Source organism: Ammospiza caudacuta, chromosome 9 (assembly GCF_027887145.1).
Source record: "Ammospiza caudacuta isolate bAmmCau1 chromosome 9, bAmmCau1.pri, whole genome shotgun sequence".
Lineage (NCBI taxonomy): Eukaryota > Metazoa > Chordata > Aves > Passeriformes > Passerellidae > Ammospiza > Ammospiza caudacuta.
The window spans coordinates 28,408,852-28,436,550 of record NC_080601.1 but is presented as its reverse complement, the minus strand read 5'-3'; the positions used below and the strand labels follow the sequence as shown (position 1 = coordinate 28,436,550).

Sequence of the window (27,699 nt, the reverse complement as noted above, 5' to 3'; positions counted from 1 at the left end):
GCTAGGACCTGTATACCTTTGAGATGTTACAGAGGTTACCCTGATAAATATAATTGTATTTCATACATATTTGTACTCAAGCCCCATATTTAACATTTATTAGTTTCATGTGCTACTCAGATGTCATTAGGGTTTCCCTACATACACTACTGGTATATGTTCTGCTATATTCAAGACAATCAAAAGAAATAGATACAAAATCTTATTGGAAGTTTTGTAGACAGCTGTGTACATACATTGGGAAACCAATACTTCAAGACCAGACAACTGATGGGAAGACAAAAAAGGTCTAAAAGCATTAAATAATTTGTCTACATCTCTACAACCACTGGTGAAATGGGAATCTGAATTCCAGTGTAAATTCTACCATTTTGTCCTGTGCTTTTTCCTCAGAAGGTTCCAAATTTAGTTAAAATGCTACTGAGAACATGTGCACTTGCTAAATCAGTGGAAGGTCAGCAGAATATACTAGATTTATGAGGGCCAGATAAAGCAGAAAATCACTTGTGATAACATTGGATTGCATGTGACTGTGATTCCTGGTGCTTGATTTTTCAATCATTAAAAATTTTCAATTATCCTTTATCAAACTCAGCTGGAGGGAGTATTTGTGAATGGTGTCTTTGAACAGTTACTGGCATGACTTGCAACAATGGTAACATGAGTTTTTAACATAAATAATTTGGTCAGTGCCTTCTAGAGAGGCAAGTGCAGTGTGATACTGATGGAATACACACACAGGTATGTAATCATACATACTACAGATAGAGATAGATCAGAGAAGGAAGGGTGGACTTGTAGAGACCAACTATCCCTGGAGTGTTCATCCCACAGACATTGCACAACAGAGGACAGGGAAGCTCTGAGATGGTTTATCAGCTGGGAGTTTGGACATGGCTCCCCAGCATTGCAAGGTAGAGCTGACAGCCTCTATAACAGCACAGATTTGTTTTTAGAGAAGTCTCTTCTTGCTTATTTCCTCCTAGTCAGGGTTTAGGCTGCCCACCGGACCATGAAGCAGTATAACATCATTTTTGGCTGGGTGCTGCAGGATTTCTTGCAGTTGAATTTTATGTCACAGTTTGGGTATCGCAGGTTTCCTGGGTGATGTTCTGACCTGCAGATGAAGAGATCCAGCTGTCTGATCCTGCCCAATACTGCTTTACTTTATCATTGACTTCAGCTGGGCTTTTTTTGAAGTCCCTGGTGTCAGGATCTGTGAAGGTTTATACATGTCTAACTTCCCTAGCTTCTCGAGAGTTAAACAGGAGATGGATTCCTTCTTTATTAACTGAGCAAAGTCTTCTGGCCTAAATTTCTGACAAGTGGGGAGACACAGATGGTGGATGCTCTGATGGTCTCCTCATTTCTTTTCCCTTGTCAGGGTTTGGGAACTGTGACTTTTCTCATCAGAGCTGTGTAACTAAGTATAGCTACACACTACAGCTACAGCAGTTACTCAGGTACTGCTGCAATGAATAGATCCATTTATAGATCCTCTATTCTTTACTATAAATTTAGTAGGGGTTTGCCTGAACTCACCCACACTTAGGTGTGCACTGCATCCTGCTCCCTTCTAGCTTTCCCTTCATTGCTGTGGAATGAAACACATCCCTGATGTTCTGAACCAGCAAAACTCAGTGTCTGCTTTGCTCACTTCCAAATAACTCACTGCATGAGCCTGTCTGTGGGGACATTGAGTCCTTTTCTGTGAATCAGGATTTATTTGCTTTTGAAATGTTAATGCTAGAGATGAGGAGCAGGAGATGTCTTCCTGAGCTGCCTTAAAGATGCTATTTTAGTGTGTTGCTGTGGATTAAGAGGACTACTGAAGGGCAGCATGGCAACTCCTCTTTGATCCAGATGACTGGCTCTGTAGGTGGTGGCCATTAGGAAGGAGGAACAGCTCCATCCATCCCATGGCTCCAGCTGTAGGGAGCCATAAAGCTGGTTTGTGTCAGGCCAGGTTTTCTGTGCAAGTTGTGTCAAAGCCCAGTGATTTTTTTTTTGCACTCCTGTTTCCAACTCACCACCTTTCCCAGCTGGCTGCAGGGCTAATGCTCCTGTTCAGGCCTTCAGCCCCTCCTGTCTCAGCTGTTACAATGCCCTGACCCCACAGATGTGGCCATCTCTGATTCACACCGAATGCAGCTGCAGAAATCAGACACCTTGATTTGGAATGCTCCCCAGCTTCTACACTAAAAGTAGAGCTGCAGATCCTCACTTCCCAGACTTTGCTGTCTTTGCCATACCTCACTGCTTGTTAGGAGGTCAGCTCTGCCTCCTATTAACCTGTGGCTCTAGTCCCCACTTCTGCTTGCAGCCTTTTCAGTTAAGTGCCTGTGTATCTTCTCAGTGTGCCCATCATGCACGTCCACTGCTCCACTGCCATATGCCAATATTAAATAATTCAAGGATTTTTCTGGCTTTCTCCTTTTCCCCCTCATTCTGTATTTTTTCTTTTCTGTTTTCTTTTTTTCCTTCTGTCATTTATGACAAAAAAACCTTGGGCATAGTTTGGTTTCAGCTTATTTTGTCTGCCTTTAGTTTATGCCTTTGCAGATACTGTACTTTGTAGTTCTCTGCAGCAACTGCTTTATTATATTTGTGTAAATGGGAGCACCAGACTCCTAGACTATGATTGGACTGTTGTGATGCTGAGTTCACACAAGTAATAATTAAGTAGTTGGAAAGAGGTGTGAAAAATAATGAACCAGAGGAGGAGAAAGTAGTCATCTGCCTGCTGGATTAGAAAGAAAGGAGAGAAAAAGCAAAAGAGGTGGAATCAGAGATAAAAGAAAAGAAAAGATGGAGTCAAGGTAGGGAGGAATTGAGAGAATTAAGAGCAGGGACTTTACAGACTCACAGGTAGGGAGTTCAGTAATCAAGTTGATTATTTTCTTTGTTTGATGGGTGCACAATGCATTAAAACATTTGCATAGCATTCCCAGGCCCTCCAGCTTAGATTTACAGTTCTGAATCATCCTTTGTTTGAGGGGGATTAAACTCTCTGAAGAATTCAGGGCCAAGTCTACAAGGAGGGTTAGTACCCATTCTTTTCCTCTTTTCACTATGCTCGGAGGTGCACACCTAATTAGGACTTAAGTATTTAGCCTTCTGCATAGTAGGACTTTGTTATTTTTTATTTTATTTATGAAAGATTGATATTTCATTCTTCTGAAATAAAAGAGAGAGGAATGTTTCCTCCTTTTAACTTAGGGTCAAAAATCTGTTTGATTTCCTCCGATGTGTTAGTTCTGTTGAGACTTAAATGCGTGATCATTAATTTTTATTAAATTTCCAAAATTTTAAAAAACAAAGCAATGTTTTGTGACACATCTTTAAACATGTTATTTTGAAGTAGATAAAACATTCAGGCTTTCCTCATCTTTTTTTTTTCTATTTTTTTTCCCTGAAGATATTTCTGATTAAACTGGTTTTTATGAGATTTCAAAGATATGTGATTTTACAGCGGTTCTCTTGAAACACCAGGTTTTTGAAAGACACAAAATAATTGCGACAAAAATACGTATTTCTGCCTGTTAGAAACTGGAACTGTTTATCAGCCAGCATAGTCATGAAATGTGGGCTTTTCCTTGGTTGTTCTGAACAAACTGTGCCCTGCATGTGACTTTTTAAGAATCTGTCACTTCACTTGTTTTCTTCCTGTTTTTGATTTAGATATGTGGCATTATCCCCGTTCTCTGAGCAATTTTTACAGCAAGAAAACAGGGAATTTGCTATAAAACTAGTAAGTCAGGAGGCCGGTCTGAATAAAATCTCTCTTACCACTGTAGTATTTAAATTTTTTGTTTGTTTTCCAGCTGTCCTTGTTTGTATACCTGTTGTTATCTGTAGGAGCAGTCAGGGCCTTGCTGTAGCTGAGGCCTATATCTGGCTCATCGTGTCAAGTGACACAGGAATTTGCTTGTTTCAGGAGGTTTGAGCACTCTCAGCTTCACATCCCCTGTATATCCATGTTGGTTTCATCCACATCCAGCTGGTTTTTGTGTGAAAAGATAAGAAAAGCAAACACAAAGAAAACTTGCAACTCCCTCCAATGTTCTTAAAAGGAACTCCAGGGAAAACCCAATGAAACATTATCTGCTAAGCCAAAGCAGCTCTAAATTCTGTCCGAGAGCTGATTATTGCTGGGTCTTTCAAATCCTGTCTGTGTAATCCTTCTTCTACTCTGGATTCTCTGCTAATCCTGCACCTGCTCTTCCTAACTCCAGCCTATTTAGGGATATAGGCAATAAATTCTGTTTACTGGTTCATTAATATGTCTGGACGTGGGCTTCCGAACCTGTATAGGGTGTGTAGGATTTCTGAGGATACAGATGAAATCTGCTGAAGTGGTAGTGGAGGAAAAACAAATTAAAATCAACTTCTAAAATGCAGCTTCATCATTCAAAGGTCTGTGTAGTGCTGGCCTTGCTCATTTTTAGGCAGTGTTGGAAGAATTTGTCAGAGGAATTTTATTTCTTGCCTTTGAATATTACTTGTAACGATTAACTGTTTCTTCAGTGGCTGGGTCCTCAGGGCAATGGCTTAGTGCTGCAAATAGTGCCTGCTTTTGGAGGGTTTCTTTCCATTAACAAATACATGTATTTTCCATGAAAATCATGTATTTTTCCCCTTTAAAAAAAAAGGGAAAAAAAAAAGGAAAAAGTGCACATGCCCTGAAGCCATTTATACTGATTGGAAATTTACTCAAGTGAACCAAGTAAGACCATCTGACATATTAAAATGTTGACCAATTTGTGAAACAAACCTTTCCTTCTTAAAATGCTGTGTTTGCACACAAATGTTTATGTGTGTATTTGCACACACACTTAGTTCTAAATATGGGAATATCTATTATGTGAAACTTTTCCCAGTGTAATCAAGATCAAAACTCAGTGATGATTCTTAAAAACACCATGAAAATGTGACTAGATTTTGTGATGTATTGATTTTTAATGTAACTAGTTATCCTTGAGAATGAACCACTAAAATGAGATAGAGTATAAAATTTCCTGCCATTTCAGGTTAGCAGAATTTGAGGATCTCGTATCTCATGATTTGTACGGGATGGGGTGGAAACTGAAGCTGGATGAGAAATAGCAAGCAAAAGGCCTGAATATAATATTAAGAGTATGTAACAGAATATCTGACAGTTTCTCACTTCTGCAGTCTTGAGTCTTGCATAGCATCATTGGTCTTTTTGTTGTCATCTCTTGTTGTAGAAATAATTTAAGATCTCTGGGACAAGCACTTCCCATTTTATTTGTAACTTCAGTGCCTCTGAGACTGTATAAATAGTGCTCTGATTGGAAAGTAAGAGAATTCCATGCTTTCAAAGATACAAAATGTACTTGTAGGCTGGATGCCCTTAGAGGTATCAAGTCCTATATCTGCTATTAGCCCTTTGATCAGCTCTTCTTTTTTGGCACTCTTCAAGAGCTTAATTTCTGGGGCTTTCTGATATTAAAGACTCTCATCTTTGGTGTCAAGAAAAGAGTTTGAGTGGAAAAGGAAAAGGTTAGATTGTAAAGCCCCTAATTCTGATCTGCAGAAGAGCTAATTCTTCTGGGTCTGAAAAAGAATTTGGGGAGATTAGGCAGTATTGATGCAACCTGGCATGACGGTTTGCTTCCAAATAAAACCTTATTCTGACACAAATCAAGCCCGCCATTAACCTTCCAAGTGAGGGACAAAACAGTCTTACAAAGAGTGTTCACCTTGTCTTGTGTAAGCCTGTTATTAAGAGTGCAAAGCCATGAGGTTATTATTCTTGACCCGTTCTTGTCATCAACATCATGGACTTGTCAGGAGGAGAGTCCAGCAGTCAAACAAAAAACAAGTCAAACTGGTTCCACTGCAGCAGTCTGTGTCAGGATTCAGTCTCCCTTCACACCCTACTCAGTAGTTATGTTTCCCAGTAGATTTAGGGCTGTGTTCCCTGCAATGGTCAGGTCACTGAAGCAGTTGGCAGATTGAGTTCAGTGAGTGCCAATGATAACACAAGAAGAAGGATAAGAAAATATGCAGCTAGAAGGGAGGGAGACAGGAGGATCTCAACACCTGTGACCTGGGATCCTAATTTCTGCTGTGGAACTTGATTTTCTGAAATCTCTATCTCTAAAAACCTGTTTTTCTCTGCTGGCCCAGAGGGTCCAGAGCTGTGTGTATGACATGTCTGATAAGAGGCAATGTTCCCTTCTCTCCATCATCTCCCCTCTGAGAAACAGGTGATGAAGCTATAATAAACTCAGAACTCATGATTCTTTATTCTTCCATACCTGTTTTGTCCTGTTGATGTCAGTGCTGTGAGGGGAAGCAGTGTGTCAGTATGGACAGGATACACTGAGCTGTAGTTCCTTTATTAGCCTTCTGCCAGCTCCATGAAAGAAACTGGAGGGAAGAACATGTCTAGTGACTGTTCATACAGTCCAGTGCTGTTTTTCAGTGCCTCTTAGAAAATTCACAACTAATTGTGAAAACTGGCACCATGCTCATGCTTGGATTTTGATCTAGCTCTTCTCAAAGTATGGAAGTATGTACTACTCAGAGTACAGGAAGGTTGTTTGCAGAGTATAAGAAGGTTGAAATCAGTGAATTTTCTGGAGCTCTGCCATTTTACTTGCTATCTAAATTGTTCCAGTGACTTTATTATGCAGGAGAACATGGACAAGGCAGATCTAAGCATAATGAAAAGGGGAAAGCTGTGCCAAATCAGCACCTGAATCAATGAATTTAGTCATCTGACATCTGTTTCGCTTGTCAGGTAAAAAAAAATTTATGCAATTAGCTGAGATACATGCCTGCAAAAAATTGCAAATGTTTTTGTAGGATTGCAGAGCTGGAAAGTTATAGGTTTTGCATTTTTCTGTGCAAGTGCTCTACAGCTAGGGGAGAATGTACATGTTCACAACTTCTGAACAAATGTTTATAACTTAAATATTTGTTTGAGAGAGGGTATGTAATCACATAGCAAACTTCCTAGAGAGCTGGTTAGCACACAAATTGGACTTTCTTTATAAAGGTTTTTAAAATTCATTTTAATGGGCGAGAAAAGCTGGCTGACGTTTCAGAACTGAGTGCTGATATAAAAACTCTCTCATTCACGGCCCATGGGAATGTGAACATTCACTGGAGTTTAAATCTCTGGTGAATTTTCTGCTATAGCTATCTAGCAGCCTAATATTCCTGTCAGAACAGATTTGCAAATGACCCATAAACCAAAGAAGAAACTAAAGCTGAAAGGATGCTCTGGGCAATATAATTTTCTTTACTGACTTTTTGTCTTAGTCTGAGTCATTGATAACAGTTCCTGAATGCAACTTCTATTCAAGGTTAATAAAGAAGTTGGGATATGTGGAGAAGAAAATGTTGGCTTATTAAAAAAAGCAGTTAATTGTTATCACATAGTAATGAGATTTCATTGGTTTCCATGATATCTGGTCTAGGCTGTGGAGGGAATCTCACTAAAGAAGAAGGATGTTCAGTTTACCATGAATAGGATATACTCTGTGTTGCTTCCTGGCTATGCAGAGTAAGCCAGCCACCTCCAGAGGGACAAATGTCATTATTCATAAAAATTTTCATGCATTGGTCAGTGGTCTCATCTTGGTTGGAAAAGACCTTTAAGGTCCTTAAGTTCAACTGTTACTAGTCCAAGTCAACAGAAGCCTTGTCCCTAAGGGCCACATCTGTGTTGTGTAGATATCTTCAGGGGTGGTGGTTCAGCGACTTCCTCAGCCTCCTGTTCCAATGCTTGACAACCCTGCTGGTGGTGAAATTTGTCTGAATATTAGTCCTCTCTCCTGGGGAGGTGGGGCAGTCACAGGGGAGATTCATGTGCTGTGTGGAGCAGGAGCTTGTCCCAGTTGCCCCTGTCCCTTAACTCTCTCTCTGCACTCCCTTCAGGTCCCCCCAGTTTGGGAAATCTCCCTGTGCCTGATTGTGCCAGCGCTGGAGCTGCTCGCTTCAGTGTCCAGGGGTTACACTGGCTGAAAACTGCATGCATGGCTGAAATTCAGTCTGTCTGCATCCATACTGCAGGCACTTGAACTGAGGCAAGGGGATACCCATTTACTGCTTTGTGTCCTGTGAGTTAATAAAAAACTTCTGGCTTCCAGCAGCTTGAATCCTCAGGAGAGGATTCTCTTGACTCCAGGGAGCTTTGCAACAAACATCAGAGAAGGTGCAGCATTGTTTGGCAGTTTTTCATAAACCAGTTGAGACTTTGTGCCAGTCAGTTTAGAAAGCCATTTCTCAGTGACAGTGTATGAAAAGTTGCAGTAAACATCCCTCTTATTCAGGAACTTTGGAAGTTAACAAAAAAAGTATACAAAATATATTAAATATTCTTAAAAAACTTAGCAGCGCAGCTGGTGACCTGGAAGGAACTCTTCCACCTCCAACTTCCAGTAATGTAATCTCTGCCTCAGATATTTTCTCAGACTGAGTCATTCAGCTGGATGGATTCTAACTTTATTTCTAAAAGGAGAGAATCACTGTATTCAAAGCTATTCAGAGACTGGGACTGAAATGTCACAAAGTTCGTGTTTGACAACAACACTTTCCTTTGTTGACAGTGTGTCTATAGCCTGATTGTCTCCCAGAGAGGAAGCTTGGCCCAGAAATATGTCGTAGGAAGAAGGAAAGTCTTCTGTTAGAGATATTGCACTTGGGCGTTTGAGCCTTGGCACAGGCTTTCTTAAGTCTTCTAATGAATGTGCTGTTTAATTGCTTTGTGCCTTATCTTTCCATGATTAAAAGTGAAGGTGACAATTTCTGCTGTACTCTTGCTATCAAAGGATAACTCAGTGAATACATGTGAGGTGATCAAATTTTCTGAGGATCATTTGCCCCACAGAAATCAATGTTAGATAAATGTAATTATCATTATGAGATTGATGTAAATTTGATGCCAATTATTTCTAAAGTAAAAAACCCCTAAAATTCACAAATCATTTATACAAATGTTAATAATTTCTCTGCTTTTGAATGTTAACAATTGAGTACATCATTATCCATTAGAATTTGGGAAAATGAGGAAAAAGACATCTCTGACATTTTTTTGATGGAACAGGTACAATAGAATAATATAATGAGAACTTATTAAGGAAATACTTTCCAAATAATTTTTCAATAAAAAGTACTAGCAAAGTCTGCTATTTGTCATGTTCCTAGCTTTAATTCAATGAATTCTGTTTTATAAAGTGACAGTTCAGCTGATGAGAATGGCAAATACCTTGAAAGACTCAAGAAGATTAAGTAATTATGTGAAAAAGGATGTCTTCACCATATTCAGTAATTATTATAAAATCACACCACTTGTAATCCTGAGCACCATTTAATGACCCACTGTAGTCAGGAAGAACATATTTAAGTTTATTGACACGGCAATATCAATCCATCCTCTCTTCCTTAGACCTGGCTGTTAAGCATACGCAACTGGAACCATCTCTCTGTGTGATTTGGTCTCATTCACAGCCAAAGTATGCTTTTAGCAGGGTTAGTGCATCATCTAGAGAAGGATACATTTTTGTTTTGAATGCTCCGTTTATCTGTAATGACTAGGCTTAGTAACATATTCATAAGCAGGGGTTATGGTTACGATTCGTTGCCAAGACCATGAACACTCTTGATTTTTTTGCCTCTGTTTTTTTCTGACTGCCAGTCCTTGATTGTTTTCTGCTTCTGGTTATGTCTCCATGACAAATGACTGTCCAGCACCTTGGGCTGTCAATTTCCAGCATGTTAACTACTGCCTGGTAACTGTCCACATGCTCCCTCCAACAGCGTGATAAATTCGGTGGTGCTTCAGCCTTAGTGAGAGTGAGGGGCACCTAATGTACAATGAATAAGATAGTTATATTGCCTGTGGGAATTGACTTGTATAGCCATAGTTTTTTTGTTTTTTTTTTTCTAGCCTTCTCATTGCATACAGTTTTTTCATTCACCCACACACATGCAGTGAAATTAAACTGGTGTCTTTCACTGGTGTGATCCCTATGTTTTGGGGTTGTTAATACTTGAAGTACACAAACAAAAAATAATTGACACTTTTATGACTCCAGCTGACTATGACAGCAAAGATCCAGAATAGTAGGGACTTCACAGTGTTCTTTGGCTTCACCTCTGTTCTCTCTGTTTTTCATATCAATTATATTTGTTGTGAAAGTTTTTATAATTCTGCATATAATTATGATGCATTTGTCTTAACTGAGAATGTTCTTAAATTTCACTTCAAAATGCAGTCCTCCTCTCCAGCTCCTGACTTAAACGAAATCCTTTCTGTAGTCAAGTTGTTAGAATCCCTTTCCTCAGCTTTCCACTTTTTGTCATGCTTGTGTGATTTCTCTGCAATGTGTCTAGAGCGTGTTCTTTCAATCACTAGCTTACCAAATCTTGGTTTCTTTATGAAATGAACTGCCACCTGAAATTATACGTTGGGGGCACTGTTTAAACTTACGTACAAAAGAGCTTAGAGAAGTCAGTTGCACTGTATTATGCAGTTCCCCCTATAGCAGTGGGGATAGTTTTCCCAGGGGCCAAAATGGTCTGTTATTTGGTTTTCGCTTGTGAGGTGAATGTGGCTGGAGATAAAGCTTAAACCAGAGATGTTGAGTGCAGATGTAGAAATACTGCTGGGAGCATCCAGTCAAACAGCCTCATCTGTATCACTGAGCAGCAGACAGACCTGGACATTAATATCTGTCTGTATATGGAGTGCACCCTCCAGGAAGTTGTGTGAGAAGATGCTGGTAATGGATGATCCTGTTTGACACTGCCGGAATGGTAAAAAATGGTAGCTTTGTTCTCACCTTGTATCCACTAGGCATTAATAGAAAAAAGAAACCATTAGTAGGTAACTCAGGAGTTCTACAGCATAGTAGCTATGAACACCTAGGCATTGTGATCCTTGGAGTCTTTAATTAGGGGTTGGATAATGCAGAAACAACTGGAATTGCATATTAAGCAGCATGTGGAATAGCAAGAAATAGGCAGCACTGGAATTTGCCGTGGCTGACAATATGATCAGTCCTAACTTATTTTCCTTCTCATCAGAAGCAGCCCCATTACAGTTGAAATTGCATCATTATAAATACTATTGATCAAGTTCTCATTAGCAGTCATTGGCACTCAACAGCCATTGTTGTATGTGTTATCAGTGCTGCTGAAGCTGATACTGATCACTGGCTCCCGATAAAGAAATACAACTCTGTCTTTGAAGCCAGCTAGTTGATTGAGTTAAATTGCTTCCATACTCTCTGTAATTAGGAGTGAGTTATCAAATGGTTTAACATCCAGCTCTGAGAAGCCATTAAAGCATTACAGGCTTAGTCCAAGTTTCCTTTGTCATCTCGTGAGTAATAGCACTGCTGGAAGTCGTTAGTGCCTCGGCCTCTCAAACATTCATTGAAGTTTGGTGAGCAGACACCCAAATACCTGACGTGAAGTATGACCCAGAAGGACAGTTCATGCTCCCACAGAACATTGCTAAGGGGAGAAGCACATCTTTGACTCCATGGCATCAAGTCACTAAAAATACCATAAATTCTATAGTCTTAAAACTGCTGCTAAGTATGATTCCTCTCTTTCTTCACTAGAGGAATACTTCTGTGCAGTTTTGGCAATTAGTCTAATAATGAGTAGGATTCTGATTTGGCAAGATCAGCTACACAGCTAGGAAGGTCACTTTAAAGTACCCAACATCTTTCATTCCTTTAAAAAAAAATCTAAAATGAGAGTAGGTTTTAATGCTCCTCCTTTCATGCTCCATTTTAAGCAGAAAGATAAGTTCTGTTATAGCAATATTCATTAAAAAATCCAGCAATGCTTTGTCCTGGTTTGGTTTTAATAACTAAAATGTCTATTGTGCAAGAAAGCCTTCTTGCAAGTTCTACTGCTGTGTGACTGCTAAAAGCTTTAGTCATCTTATTAAAAAGTCAAGGAGGGTTATGGATTGAACTTTCCATCAGCATGTCACAGACAGGTGGCATTCAGCCATAAAGAAGGCTCATTTGGAGATGATAACATGAAAACATACACTTTGCTGTAGTATTTTTGAAAACCTGTGTTCTTGAAAAAAGTGGATTTCTCTTGGTGATTTAGTTGGTGAAATTATGCACTGGTGATGAAGACAGAAAGGTGTAGTTTCAGTTGGTTCAACCTTTAATAGTGCCATTAACTGCTAATCATGCTTTGTTAACTTCAATAGGCTTTTGCACCAACTGAGGTTCTGTTTTAAAAATTGGTTTTCTGTGTGTATTGATCTAATTGATCATGCCTGCTGTGATGGTATATGAAGACAAACCAAGAATGCTGATCTTTTACTTTAGACATTGTAAAGGTAGATTAGATCATGAATTGAAGGTGGAGCAGTAACAAAATCTGAGCAGATTAATGTATAGTTCTCTTTTTGCTACCCTTATTTTAAAATTTGGGGAAAATGACTGATTTTAGAAGAAGGAAAGTTGTGTGGAAAGAAAGGGAAGAATGAGAGGTCAAGGAGAAGCAGCACTGACAACTCTGAAATGGAGTAGTAAAAGGGTAAGAGCACTGAATTTTCTGCATTGCCATCCTCCTCAGATGTCTCATGGTATGTGCAAGGAGGGAAATGAGGCACGGGGCATCATTTCTTCATTAATATTTTAGCCCTCATGCTCTTGTAACATCTCAGTTTGGCCCAGAACAGTTTCCATGTCCCTGTGTCTGAATAGGCTCAGGAGGTCACCTCTGTGAAAAAAGGCTGTGCTGGGTCTGAGCAGCTCTGCCCTTGCTTCATGTGAGCTCAGTGCTCGCTTTGAACTTGCTTGGATGCCAGGGGTGCTCTGTGACACTGTGGTTCCATCTGAGAGCCTGAATTGTGGCAACCACAGAATGATAATAGAATTGAAACATTCAGCACAGTAGCATCTAGGAGTATCTGTGAGAGACTGTGACAGTGACTCTACATGGGAATCAACTGTTACACCAAAACTGATAAGGAAAAACACTGTTTTATTCTGTTGCATAACTGCACTGAATTCCCTTAACAAGAACCAATGCAGAAAGTAAAGAGAATTATTTATTGTTGGAGGTGGAATTATTTTCAGGCACCTTCAGTATGGATAATTTGAGTTCATCAACTGCAACAACAAAAATGAAAAGCCAAGCTAACAATTTGCAAGCAGATGCTAATTCCCCAATTGTTCATGCAACATGGAACATAATTTGAAGTGATTATGAAATTAATGCATTAATACAAAAAATGCTTTGGAGAGAAGCAAATCAGATAAATGTACATAAAAAGAATTAGCTGTAGACATAATTAGTGAAGCTGTGCTTTATTCACAGTCAGAAGGAAAAATTAAAACTAAACTAAGTGGAAATTTTAGAGAACATTTGAGAATTAGCATGTAAGAAGCCAAAATGAAATAAAACATGGGGCTTCAGCAAAGCTAACACATAGACACATGCTTTAGAATTAAAAGGTACGAAAAGTGTCATGTAATCTATTTGGGAAAGGCACAGTTACTTGTGTGAGGGAGAATTTCCAGCTGCATGAGCATGGATCCTGGTTACAGATGACTCAAAGCCTGGAAGCAGGTCGATGGTAGAACAGAACTTTGTGCCATGAATCTGAAGAGACTTTATACTGTATGGTGAGAAGTGCAAAATTAACACACCATGCCAGAAGATTGTGTGCTGTGTTTGCTGCTTTCTCCTCTAAATCCATGCTTGTTTTCATGACCGTCATAGGGTAGGAAAATTGACCTGATTCTCACCTGCAAGAAAGAGACTTCCTTCATGTTCTGTTCTGGTCCCTGAACTCATTATTTCCCTATCTTCATGTCTAAAAATCAAGAAGTAGCAGAACCAGGTGTACCATGACAAAGTTGATATTGATCCAGTGATGTATGCTCAGCTGTTAACCATCATCTGTTGTGTAGATGTGTGGTGGTAGGTAATTATTTGAGAGTGATTCCATTTAAATCTAACAAAAAAAAAATCACTAACAACTATGAGATTGCATAGCCATCTCCTAAGAGAAAAGAATTGTAACTCAGTGCAGAAATTGTGGTGCCAACTCTGACGATTATGTTGGGAGCCTTATAATATGCATCTTTCCTGAAGTTGTCAGCTTGTAGAATCAGTTTTAATTGGATAGAATTTAAATCTTTGTTGAAATATTAAAATAAAGCTTCTAGACTTGAGATGTCCACAGAAAGCTTTTAAAGGAGTAAACAGTAACTAATAATCTCCTTTCCTCATCCTAACACCAGCAAAAAGATAAACAAAAATCCAACGTGAAATGCGGATCCTGCATTAATGACTCTTTGAAACCGGATCCTTATTTTTCAGGTAGTTAAATTTTAAAATAAAACGTCTTTAGAAAACATGTGAGCAAAGTAAATGGAAAAATTTCTTCCACTATGTGAAAAATAGGCTGTATTATTGCAGACAATTTAGTAAACTTCCTGCTCTTTTTTTTTTTTTTTGCCGTGTATAAGTGTTCATTTTCTTTCACATGGATTCTATATAATTTCAAGAAAAAAGAAAAGTCTGGAATGTGAATTATTCTTTTTCCAAAACTTTGATAATTATCCTGAAAAACTGTACTTTTACTTTTTCTCCCATTTCTACCTCCCAGAACATTTATCTTGGCTAGCAACTGAATACTCTGATTTCTGTCTTGTTGCACTTTCAATTAAGATTCTCACTTTCAGAACACAAAAGCAGCAGATGCTAAAGAATCTGATATTTGCCTTAGACAGGTACAGGGCCACCAGCTGCAATGAAGTCAGTCCCAGGCATTTTGCCAGTAAAGGGAAAACAGATGAAGGAAAATCAGCAGTTTCTTACAAACCCTACCTAGTTTAAGCATCTTCTATTCCAAGTTATTACTGAGTTCCAGGGGGTTGATGAGGACTCTTCTTGCTGGAAGCACCAGTCCCCACCTGAGAACTGATGGACTTAGTTTAAGCACTTTGGATAAAATCAGTCATGTTCATTGAACAGTTTCAGCTGGTGGGTTTTAGTGAAATAAGATGAGAACATCTGTAGGACATGGAGGGATAAAAACATGGTGCAGAGAGATGGAAGTGAACAGATGTGGATATTAATATCCTTGGTACCAGCAGGACAACTCTGCCCAGTCTGAGGTGCATTTGCTCTGTGATGTTCCCCTCCCTTTGTTTCTTCCCTTTAGGTGTGCTATAAACCATTGCAAGAGTAAGAACCCTGAAATATTAAGCAGCACAGTGGCACACAGGTGCCAGGGCTGGCCAGAGGCAAGTGGCATGGCTTGAAACAGTTGTCTGTGAAACCGAGCGTTCAGTGAATTGACCATCTGCCCAGGCGTAGCTGTTGTACAGAATCACAGAACGGGTTGGGTTGGAAGGGACCTTAATGATCTTCTCATTCCAGCTCTTCTGCCATGGCCTGGGACACCTTCCACCAGACCAGGTAGCTCAGCACCCATCCAGCCTGAACTGGAGCCCTGCCAGGGCTCAGCATGTGAATTGTGCATTTTTCACTTACCCTCCAGGGAAAAATTGCTCCCTTGGTGCCCCTGTTTTCCCTGTCCCTTTTTTTCACTCTGCTTGGGATACCACACTTTTAGGCCACAAGTTTCCTCTTGCTTTCATTAGGATTTACAACCCTTAGGGCCCAGTATTTGGGGCTGGGAAATGCTATTGTTTATAATACGCTTACAGTGCAAGTGGCTTCTTTCTTTTTTTGCCATTGATTGATTAGTGGAGTTTGTCCAAGTAATTTTCCCTCTTGATATGTGCGCTTTACTTCTCTAGCACAAAGTTGGTGTGAAGATTGACTAATTAATCTCATGAGATTCTTTACTGAAAGGAATGCCTCACTGAGCAACAGAACAAAGTAGGGACAATATGTATGAACGCAGCTTATTCCAGATGATGTCTACAAAGCTGAGGATCTTTTTCTCCCCTAAGCAAGTAAGACTGTTAGAATGTCTCGGCTTAATTTTTTTTTCTCTGTTCAGTACAATGCAGAACATCTGTTGTAAAAGAATGGATAATTAATAATTGAAACTAGATTGCACTGTCCAAAATAAAGTGCCTATAGTACTTGTAGATTTCCTGAGTTTTTTTGCCTTTGTCTCTTTATTTCTTCTCAAAGTATAATAATCAGTCATTGTTAGTAATTAGATTTTATTTCAGAATGGAAATTTCTACTGTGTTTTACTTATGTTTTGAATAATATATTTTCAAGTCGGTTGTGGTGATAAAGCTTTTTATGTCAAATGTAAAGGAAGAGAAGGCAGAATATGGTAATAAAGAAACAGAAAAAAGAAATTTTCATTTCATGTCAGCTTACTAAATTAGACCCATTCTGTGGAATGAAGAGATAAAAATCTAGAATTTGATTTGAGGGAGATTTGGAAAACCAAGAAGCTTAATCTTTTCATGTTCCTTGCCCCAGAACTGATTGCTCCAGAGCTCCTGTTTATGCCTGTGATTAGGAGCTGAGCCTGACGAGTTCTATTTTCAGCACTGCTACGGGATCCCAGCGGTGAAAATAACCTTGGTGCTTTGGGCTCAAACAGCACTTCCAGCTTCCACAGCTCTTGCTAAGCTAAGATAGATTTCTAAGATAAAAAGAATGTAAAATTGAAGGTGTTTTGTTTATTCTAGAACTGACATAATATAATCCTAGGTATTTAAAATTAACACTGAATGAAAACTAAACAGCACTAGATTAGATAGGCCCAAAGAGTTTGTGGAATCTCCATCCTTGAAAGTGTTTAAATATTGACAGGACAAGGTCCTGAGAACTTAACTCTGCCTTTGAAACTGGCTGAGTGTGAAGCAGGAGTTTGATATAAATGACCTCTAGATGTCTTTACGTACCTGAATTAAATAATTTAAATTGTAAATCACTGTATATTTCTAGATAAGGCAAAAGTAACTCAGAAACATCCTGCAGTAATCTGTTAAGTTACATTAATGAGTAGATTTCTTCATTGTTTTTCACATTACATTTCTATTTTTTGGTAAGGATGATGCAAAGAAGATATTGTGCCCTTTTTTACAGTCCTCATTAAAACACTAGGTGCACTAAGGTAAGGACAAAATGTAGAATCTTTATTTTCATTTAATTCTGGCTTAATGGAAATGGAATCTGGATTTTAAAAACCTGAGATTTAAAAAGTGACACTAATCTTCAGTGACTCTTTTCTCCCCCATCTCATCTTTTCTCATCCTTTGATTAATTATTACCTCAAAGCAGAAGTATATATTTTGATAATTCACCCTGGCTGCTGGGATTGCAGGTTACTCTTGAGAAGGTGAAGGTCGGTGTTTGTGCACAGCCCAGCCCACAAGCAGTGACTCAGCAGCTCTCAAAAACCCTGAGATGCTGCAGCATCTTCAGCTTTAATGGAGAAAAAGAAGTAGCTGAATCTATTCGTGTCTGGTCCAAGGTGAGGCACTTTGGAAAACGGGGCTCCTGCCAGAGCTCAGCTCCCAAGAGAAGAGGCTGTGGGTGGGAACGTGTCCCCTGCATGGAAGAGAAGGGCAGGTGGGGGTGCACTGCCCTCTCTTGGATTTTGGTGGGAACAGGAGCAGTCCCATCCCGAGTGGTGCTCTCAGAGGTGTGCTGAGGTGATGTTCAGAGTAAGGAGGGATTGGTTTTGTACGCTGCTGTCTCTTAGGAAAACTCTTCTCCCTATTACTCTGGATTTTCTGTGTACCCCCATTCACATCAAGTAGGATTAATGGAGAAAACAACTGAATCACGTCTCCAAAGGTGTTTCAGCCTCATGTTTGCTTTTCTTGAGTCTTTATTGCACTGACCCAACCTTATACCTGGGACTTCAGTGATATACAGTACACACCACCACATAAAATATTTGCAAGTTATTGTTCATACATAACTCACTCTTTCTATCTAGTAAAGCAACCACAGATGATTCCCACAGATAATAAAAAATACAGCTTTTATGGCTGCTTTATTCTGCAGTCACTTTTGTCCTGTTATGAACATCTTGAATAATACAGAACAGATAAATGGATTTTTTTTTTCCATCCACTAGCCAGCTCTTTATGTCAAACAACATTCATCAAGATGCCAAATGCAATTCTCAACAATTCTTTTATTAGGAATACTGTGCAATCTCAGCTTTCAAAAATATTGGCATATGATAATTTTTCTCTCTTAAAAGATAGTCCTTTGTCATCTAGTATTCTGGTGACAAGAGATTGTCTTATCACTCAATGAGCACTGAATCTTTCATGGGTGCAAACAGGATGAATTCACTGTCTGAACCTTTTGCCACATCATTTCTCTTACATTTAAACAGCCAAGACTTGAGGAAGATGATTGTACCCTACCAGCTACGGACCTCTGTGGGTTCTTCCTGGGGAAAGTGAGGATAGTTTCCCTTCTCTGGGTCTGGATTCAGTCTGAATCCGAATTACACTGTCTAGTCATCGTGACTATGGTTTTCCTTTGGGGTAGTTTGAAGTGTGTTACCCTCCATGTCAGCAAAGTGCAAGCTGATTGAATCAGTTTGGGTTATGCATCTTTGTATGAATAAGAACTTCTTTCTTCTTAAGTCACTGAGTAACACTTGCAAAACAACTTGTTCCAGGCCTTTTCCTTGCTTTAAAGAGGTCATTTCTACTTACTTCTGATCCACGTCATCATTCAAAGGCAATATTCTTTTTTTCTTCAATGTTAGAAGTGTAATTCTGTCACTGAAGTCTTTTCTTTCCTTACCAAATTGCTGCACTTTCTGAGTTAACAAGAACTTTTGGCAATGAAATACTCCACAGTGCCTCAATTGAATTATTGGTGTATTATTTTAATGGTGTCTTAATGAAATTGCTTAGCAACTAACCTTGTCTTTTAGCTGGCATTAGAGACAGCTTCAAAACTGTCAGCTCTAGCCCATTTCATGTTTTCGTCTAGGTGCTCATACTGGTACCCAATTTATTTGAAGCAGAAACTGGGGCCAAATTTTAGTAGCATTACTCATGTGCACAGTTCTACAGCAGCTGATGTTACCTGATGTTCCTGTGAGGAAAGATTTTTAAAATTTCACAGAGGCTTTAGTCTCCTCTTTTCCTATTAATATCCAACTAAATGCTTATTTTGTTTCTTCTGTAGCTTTGTCTTTAATTTGTTTGCTCTTGCAAACATATACTGCTTCCAGCACCTCAGTCCTGTAAAAGGAATAGATCTAATTTGCTTTACACTAGCGTTGAATTTATTTCAAAATTTCACTACCAAACCAGTTCCTTCCTTTGGATTGTTTCACTTTATATCTTATTCTAGGTCTTAAGAAAGCTTAAGCAATGAATGAGTTCAATTAATTAAAAGCAGAGCACATTTCTTTGAATGCATGTGTGGAGTGCTGAATCTGGAGGACCAGATTCTGTCTTTACTCACTCACACTCACACACTCTTGCACACGTTTACACACTTCAACTCATGCACACTCACACTCACTTGAAAAAGACAGTCCAAATTCAGAAGTGATCTGTAAAGTGGCAGAAATGACATTTCACTATGTTGGGATTCCACAGCACAGATTCTCTTGCTATCAGTCACCATGTGAAAAACAACCAAACCCCACAAGCCTCTAAAGTCATGCAAGTGACAAGCAGAGAAGAGGGGAAAAATTGAGCTCTTTAGAGAATTTAAGTAGGGAATGCCCTGCTTTTGTTAGGAGTAGGACATTTCTGGTTTCTGTTGCTGATTTCCTCTTTTGCTGTGTCTTGTGAGAAATATTACTTGTTCTGTGTGGGTCACCAGGCTTGGGGCTGTGCATGAAGCTTGTGATAGGTAAGGAAAGTGAAGGATTTGACCTGATTTGCATTTTATTTCCATTTCTGGTCAGTTGATGCATCAGAAGTGAATGTAAAACGTGTGACTCCATGAAATAGATTTGTTGGGGTTTTTTTCATGCTATTCTATTTCACTTGTACTATGTTCTTTCCTAAGATGTAGTAGCAAAAAGTGGTCCAAGGGGAGATATGAGTGGCCAAAATAAAAGCCTGAGAGCAATTCTGGACTTTTTTGACTAAGCCACTAAATCTAGAATTCACAGCAGATTTATAGGTCTCACAATTCCATCTCTAGATGCAAAACTAGAGTCCCCTTGCTAAGAATTCCTGGGTTTCTTTGTGATGACAGCAATAACACATGTAATTGTCAAAGGCAATGTCATCAGCAGAGTTACACTGAAAAAGGAGTGAAAAAAGTGTGGACTGTCTTAAGGTCTATAAATTATGTTTGGTTTCCATTTGTCAATTCTATGAAAAGCAAATCACGTTTCTCCCTTTTTAGAGGGGCATGATTAATGGATGCCTTGCATTTGGTTGCAAAAGCTTGTGTCAACTGTATTGGCTTTTTTTTAACAGAGGAAAAAACCCCATCCATCTGGAGCAATAGGAGGTGCAGAGTGTGCTTGCTCTGCCTGGTGTCAATAAGCAGATTCTGATCATTGCTGAAAACTGATCTGAGCAGAGTGTAATTACTCTTGCTGTGGAGAAGTAGTCTTTACTCCTATTCACACTTCACTTTTGTTTAAGACAACAATAAACCAGACCAGAGGCACTCCAAGGTTGGTCTCCCACCTCAAAGGGCTTTTGCTGGAAGTGAGAGGCAGATGAATACAGCTCTTCTTACTCCTGTGTTAATAACTTAATTTTGTACTGGTGGAATCAGAGGTAGTTTAAAAAACTGTTAACGTGAAAGTCATGGGCCCAAGTCTTCACATACAGCCCAAGCAAACTGATAATGTTATTGTTGTTGATGTAGGTGGGGTTGGTAATTTCTGTCAGGTAACAAGCTATGGGACGAGGGAAAATGGCCTCAAGTTGCACCAGAGGAGGTTTAGATTATATACTAGGAAAAATTTCTTCACTGAAAGGGTGGTCAAACACTGGAACAGGTTGCCCAGGGAAGTAAGTGGTGGAGTCACCATCTCTGGAAGTGTTTGAAAAGTGTGTAGATGTGGTGATTAGGGATGTGGTTTAGGAGTGGACTTGGTAGTGTTAACCTAATGGTTGGACTTTATGATTTTTTTATGATTTTAGAAGTACTTTTCAGCCTTTTATCCCATGGCAATTTCCCTTTGGTGAGGGACCACCTCAAAAATCTTATTTGACTTCATGAGTTAGGTTGCCTTTCCCTACAGGCTCTAAGGACCTGGATAAATTTAATGTGTGATTTTCACATGCAAAAGTCTTGTTGATTTCTCTGTGATGTTTGGAATAAACTCATCCAAAAAACAGTGTTGGCTGGGAAAGCAGCAATCTGCTGTATTAGGCACTGTAAAAGTAGAGCAAGATGTTTGATGGAGTAGCTCACATTTCAGGAAATCCAGCATGCTTTCTACAGTGAAGCCCAAAATATTGTTTCTGGTTTTGGTTTTCATGCTTTTCTTGTTCAGCACATTTGTGTCTGGTTGTATTTTCTGTATAAGCAGCTGCATAAAGCCAATGGGTAATAGACTACTTCAAAGCAGAAATTGGGTTAATTTATTTAAAAGGAAATTCTAAAGAGTACTTACTCTGTATTTCATATGCTGCAACAAAAAAAAAAAAGGCATCAAAATGAATTGTACTTTCCCTCCTTTTTCATTTGTATTCCAGGCAACTTAGGCAATAAAACTAAACTAATATGACTGAAACTATATTAACATGTAGTGCAGCTCAGTGGAAGTGTGTTTGTAGAATGAAATGGTTGATGTTGAGATGACATCTGCACTATGGGCATTTTGGAGGTTGAGGGTCTGACTTCAGAATAGTGCTAAGGTGATAGTGTGATCTGAATGCCCAGAACGGTGGTTGGAAAACATTAGATGCACTCCTGAGGTGTATCACAGTCATCGAATGGTTTGTGTTGGAAGGAACCTTAAAAATCATTTATTTCCAGCTCCCTTCCATGGGCAGGGGCTGTTCTGGTTTAGTTTCCTGGAAAAGAAATGCATTTCCTGTGCTCTGAGGTCACTGTGGCCTGAGTCAGAACACAAGGATTTGTTACAGAGCTTTCCCCAAAATTTTGGAGAGCTAATTTCAGAAGCACACTTCTGGTGTGCTCTGAAAGGTTTATATAAAATTCACACAGCCTTTTCCTCTTGTTTTGACTTACTTTTAATATAGGTATCAATTTATTCTACTTATCCAATACATGCTATCTTTTGGGCTTGTAACTCTGATTATTTACACACAGATATGTTGTAATGAAATTTGCTTTTCTCATCTTATAAAAAACCTGGTGCTGCAGCTGTGATGCGAGTAGTGACTGATGGTTGGCTCTAAGTTGTTTTGCTTTATGACACCTGTGCAGAGTGATTAACAGTACAGGGTACAACAGTGCTGCAGATAATGCTGAAAGCTGGTCTCATAGTTAGTAATCTGACTGGTGGATGGAGTCATCCATCAGCTCCCTGCTCTGTCTCCCACTCTCTGTGCCCTCGCATAAATTCACAGCAGTGGCACAGCTCTGCCACATCTGAGGTGCTGTTGGCATACAGACTAAACTGGTGTGCCACTTTTACCTACAGAATGGCTTGGTATCACAATGCAAAGCCAAGGCTTTTGGAGAGCAGAGAAAACAAAGTGCTCATAGCCCAGGGTGGTAGTTAGCAGATTAAAGCCAAAGTCAGCAGTGTCTGAAAATCTGTTTAGGCACTTAACTTTTATTGATTGGGTGAAGTATTAAGTGCTTCAGTGCCTCAACAGTCTCTCCCTCCATTCCCTTTTTAAGAAATGCAGATGAGAGCACTTTCACCCTTCAGAGGAGTGGCCTAACACAAAATGTGTTAAGGCAGTGATGTGACAGTGACGAGGTCAGATGAGTTCCTTGCCCAGGTAGAAGGAAGTGTGTGAGACTAGAGTGGCTCTTGATTAACAGCTTGCCTTGGAGGCACAATCCAAAGCCAGTGAGAAGACTCTTATTAACTTCAGGAAGCTCGGATCAAGCCCATTGATTTGTGCTTATTTCTGCTCTAGTTGTTCTAGTCCAAATTAATGCTGTGCTGTGATATTTCCAAATACCAACATAAACAAAATCCACTCAAGAAGGTAGTCATAAAAATAGGAAAATCATAATGCTTGAATCACAGTACTGAATCAATAAACATTAAACATAGGAACCTGGCCCCAGAAATTAGTGTGATAAGAAAAAGGAACCAACTGATAAACATCATGATTTTTGGCTTCAGAAGCTGGATAGGCTCCTTAGTGACAGTATCTTATATTTTTATATATTGATATTTTGATTATTAATCCTTTCTGTGTAACTTCTATCATCTCTCAATCTTTATTTTGGAAATCACATTAATTATATGCTTGGAATATTTGAAAGTGTTAAATGAAAAGTGTTTAAAAATGCTCATTTTCATTACTATTTTCTAAAGTAAATCAGATGTAATAGGAGATTTTACCTTTATGCTACTATGGAAAAATTACCCCTGTTTTATGTTAGAGGTACCGTGGGGCTGGGTAACTGGTCTGAGATTATTCAGGGGTTTTGCAGAACCCTAAACTTTTAAGTCAAACGCCAAACAGTTATGCTACCAAGGAGGTTTCTAGAGACATAAAAAAAGTTTTGTCAGCTGCTCAATTATGAAAGACACATTCTGTATAGATTATATGTGTATTTACACCTTCACATACAATAGCTCTTTAGCATCTGGTGTCTCACAGACACCAGAGGCTATGCTTCCTTATAATTCCTAGGTAGCAAGTTAAGTTGAGTCTAACTCTGCCTACCTAAATGAAAGAAGATAAGGGAATGAAGTGTACACTAATCAAACCCAAACAGGAATTTTTTCCTGAGAAATGCCAGGTGTGGATATTTTCATTTAAGGCTTGTCTAAAAACAGATCAGTGTTTGCCATTTGCAAAGCAACTTAGAAAAAAATAAAAATGCTAATGATTCAAGCCTTTAATACCTTTCAAAAGCAAATATTCTTTAAAACTTTTCATGTTTTTCAGTCGTGATGCCTTATTCCCATTCCTTAGGGGTATTGCTCTGTTGCCTGCTGAAATACTGGAACAATCTCTATTTACTGCTCAGACCTGTATATTCCCTCATTCAGAGACACATGAGAGGAGTACCTCATTATTGCCACTGGCTCATCAGCAATGCAGATCAATTAATACCACAGCTAATGGGGTGAAGTAGCTACTACAACTCTCAGTCGTGTATCTTTTGTCACTCCTAAACTAGCACTCCTGGACAAAGCTAGAAAGCAAATTTACTATGCAGAGATTATTTTTGATACGCTACCAAATCTATAATTCAAAGCACTGTAGAAACTGGAGGTGGAAAGAACCCAGCACATTATCAAACGAGTTCTCATGCCAAAGCAAGGCTGCTTGTTGCAGACAGCCAGGTAATATTTTAGGCAGTCAAACTGCTTTCTCTGAAATTTCTGCCAGAATGTAACAAAACCCACCATTAGAGATCAGCTTCTCTCCTCTCTCTGTGTTTTGGGTTTTTTTCTCAACACCTGACTTTTTGTCTGCCACTCCAATAGATCATTCTTGAAAACCCTAGCAGCCTACTGTGCCTGCCTAGTAACTTCTGTGCTTTCGTGTTAAAAATTTCAGGTTTAATTTTTCAAATTAGCTAAGCACAGCTTCATTTAGGTCTGGTTGAACTAGTGGCAAAGTCATTCTGCCTATTTGATCATATGTTATGTGTTTATACACATAGCTGAAGCATATTGTTTTCATTACTGAACATTGGCTATAGTAGTTTTGACATCGCATTGGAGCATTTTGTAATGGTCATATATAATAAGCTTCTCTGAAGTTCCTAGCTACTTGCTTAGTTTTCCATTTGACTCCTCTTAACCACTGTATTTTCACTCTCCCTTCCATATAGATTATGCTGCTGACTGATCCAGAAGTTGAAAGCAGCTTATTAATCAGTTCTGATGAAGGAGCCACCTATCAAAAATACCGTCTGAACTTCTACATCCACAGTCTGCTCTTCCACCCCAAACAGGAGGACTGGATCTTAGCCTACAGCCAGGATCAGAAGGTAAGAGCTGTGGGTTGGTTTGCTTGGGGAGAACCCAGAGCTTCCCCATGTCTCTGTGCAACTGCTGCAGAGCATTCAGGACAGGCTTTGGGGTGACCCCAGGACAGTCTCTGGAAATTCCAGTTTGGTATTTCCAAGCAGGAAACATTGACCAAGCCTCAGTGTAAAGGTCAAAGCAAAGGACGTGGGCATCTGCTGTGTTCCTGGGGCCTAGCCCTCTATTACTGATCTGGCAGTCTGTGTTTATTCATCCATCCTTTTGGCAATATTGTGTGACAGGCAATGGGCAGAGAAGACAGCTAGGTTCCTTCACAAACCTCTAATGAGACTTTTGGCCTCTTATTCGACAATTCTTTTCCTCCAGTTTAGTATCAGCCCCAAGAACAGTATAAGACACTCCTTGTTCCTCTCTGGTTGGCATATTTTCAAGTAGTTTTTGATTTTCTGAGAGGAAAAAGTAACACTGAATCAATTTCCTTTGAAGTCCAGTTCCCTCAATGTGGGTAATCCATCAGCCAAATAAATATGCTGTGAGATTTGCCTTCATTTTTTGCTGCCCAACCTAACACAACAACACAGGACTTTTTTGTGGAGAACTCGTTGGAATTTTTTGAAAATCAGACACATCAATACAAGTCAGTTTTCTTACGGCCAAGGATTTGATAGACCTCAATCTGTTTAGTTCAACAAAAAAGCACATTGAAGGAAAACTATATTGTTGCACATAAATGTTTCTATGGGGGAAGACAAATCATAGGAGAAACCATTTCAATTTAGTGATAAAAACTTCTAACAAAAATTGATGGTTAGGAGTCAGTGGCAGATAAACTCAGCTGTAAAGTAACTAGCCTTTGGAGCAAACTGCTCAGAGAAATTGCTGATTTCACATCCTGACGTTTTAAAGTTTTATGAATAAACCTGGAAAAAGACCAAAAGAGTTTGTTGAGCTCCCAGCAAGGGTAAAAGAGTGAAACGTCTTGACATTTAGCATATAGGCTTTTACACAAAATAATTTAGTGGGCTCCTTTTTGTTTTGTGTATGATGTAAGAATAGAATCTGTGAATATAATTGATAAGCTAAGTATTGGCTGAATTGTTCAGGTTATACATTAATGTAAGGATCAACATAAAAGTTTGAAATCTGTGATGTTTTCTGTCTGTGTAGTTAAATTAATTGTAAAATAATTAAACTACTAATTTTCATTTTGTATAAATTAGATTTGGTATTACAGTAAACCTGAGAAAACAAAGGCATAAGGAAACTGAGTAAGTAGGTAGGGTTGCAAAATGGTTGTATTGAAATTTTTGGAATATTTTCATCCTTCACTTTACACTCAAACCCAGAGTCCTTCCAGGACTGTAGCTTAATGCCCTTTGCAACTGAGAAATGCATCTTGCCTCCTAATTCTTTCTGTACAGTCAGTTGCATGCGTTACTTTATACTCACCCCTCTCACAGTCTTTTGTAGAGTGTACCATGGTTATACTCTGTTCAGAGGAATGTGCAGATTAAATTATTTCTCTGTGTTCAGTGTGTAATTAGACAAAGCCAAAATGTTTCCTTTCCCTTGTAGCTCTTGAGTTCTCTGGACTGATATGAAACAGAACAGAAGCTGGTCTCTGATGTCTTTTTAGGACCATTGGAATGAAACTTACAGTGTTTAATAACAGGAAATTTATTACATGAAAATCAATGAAACTTTCAGAGGGAGCTTTGTCAAATAAAAGTAGCATATAGTAGAAAATTCATTTCAGTTGCTAGGGTATTCAGTCTGGTCAGGAAATAATTCTGAGTTAGAGACCATAGAGCTAAGGCTTATTTAATTTATGATTGATGGCTACCAAGCAGTATATCATCACTATTTCATAGGAAATGGCCCCTCTTCCACAGACTCCTTAAAGACAATCTGGATACAAGAACACAGGGTCTGTTTGTGTTAACATGAATTTATGGGGGTGGTGTTGGAGTTGTGTGTATGGGATGTGTGTGAGGTGTTTGGGGAGAAGGGATGTAGGCTGTATTATAAAATTTTTTTGTTATGGAATTGATTAGCAAATTGAATAACTGTTGGTAATTCAATACTGTAGTTACAAGACAAAAATCAGGTAGCACAAAGTCTGTAGATCTGTACCAATTAAGTCCAAAATAGAATTTTAAAAGTACACTGAATGGGTATGAGTCACAGACCTGGTTTCTACTTTAAAGCCTAATGAACACATTTTCTGGCTTCGACAAGCTTTGCCCAAGAACTGTAGAGGGTAACCAGCAGGCAAAGAGCATTAATCAGCTTGGACTAAATTAAATGTAACTTGAACTAAGGGTCAAGTTCAGCCTATGGCTAAGTGTAAATGACTCCCATTGGTTTTGTGTTTGTGTATCCAAAGGCAGAATTTTCTCAGAGTAATTAAGATGTCCTGCAGGTATTTAGATAATTGCAATGGGAGCTGAGGGGTGCTTTGCAACAAATGACACTGCTGTTAGCTATTTCCTGATCCTGTGCTAAGGCTGTATTTAAGGGAGGAGAGTCCATTACTCCTTGGATTCCAGGCACTGTGTACCTACTGACTTGAAAGTCACCCAAGAAGGGGAAACGTATCTGCATGGTAAGGAATTTACATTTTGGTGCCACTAACTTGGATGCTACTGACTGAAGAGGTTGTGAGGGTTTTCTTGATGAGGACT

General features: G+C 39.1%; 1 protein-coding gene across 3 annotated transcripts in view; it reads left to right on the top strand.

Annotated features, from left to right (window-relative positions):
* LOC131561595 (VPS10 domain-containing receptor SorCS1) overlaps positions 1 to 27,699 on the top strand; it is a 256,935-nt gene that overhangs the window by 129,185 nt on the left and 100,051 nt on the right. For all 3 annotated transcript variants that reach the window (XM_058810941.1, XM_058810942.1, XM_058810943.1), the window contains exon 4: positions 24,859 to 25,017. In XM_058810941.1, the coding sequence (XP_058666924.1) occupies positions 24,859 to 25,017 (159 nt within the window). The remainder of the gene's footprint in view (positions 1 to 24,858; positions 25,018 to 27,699) is intronic.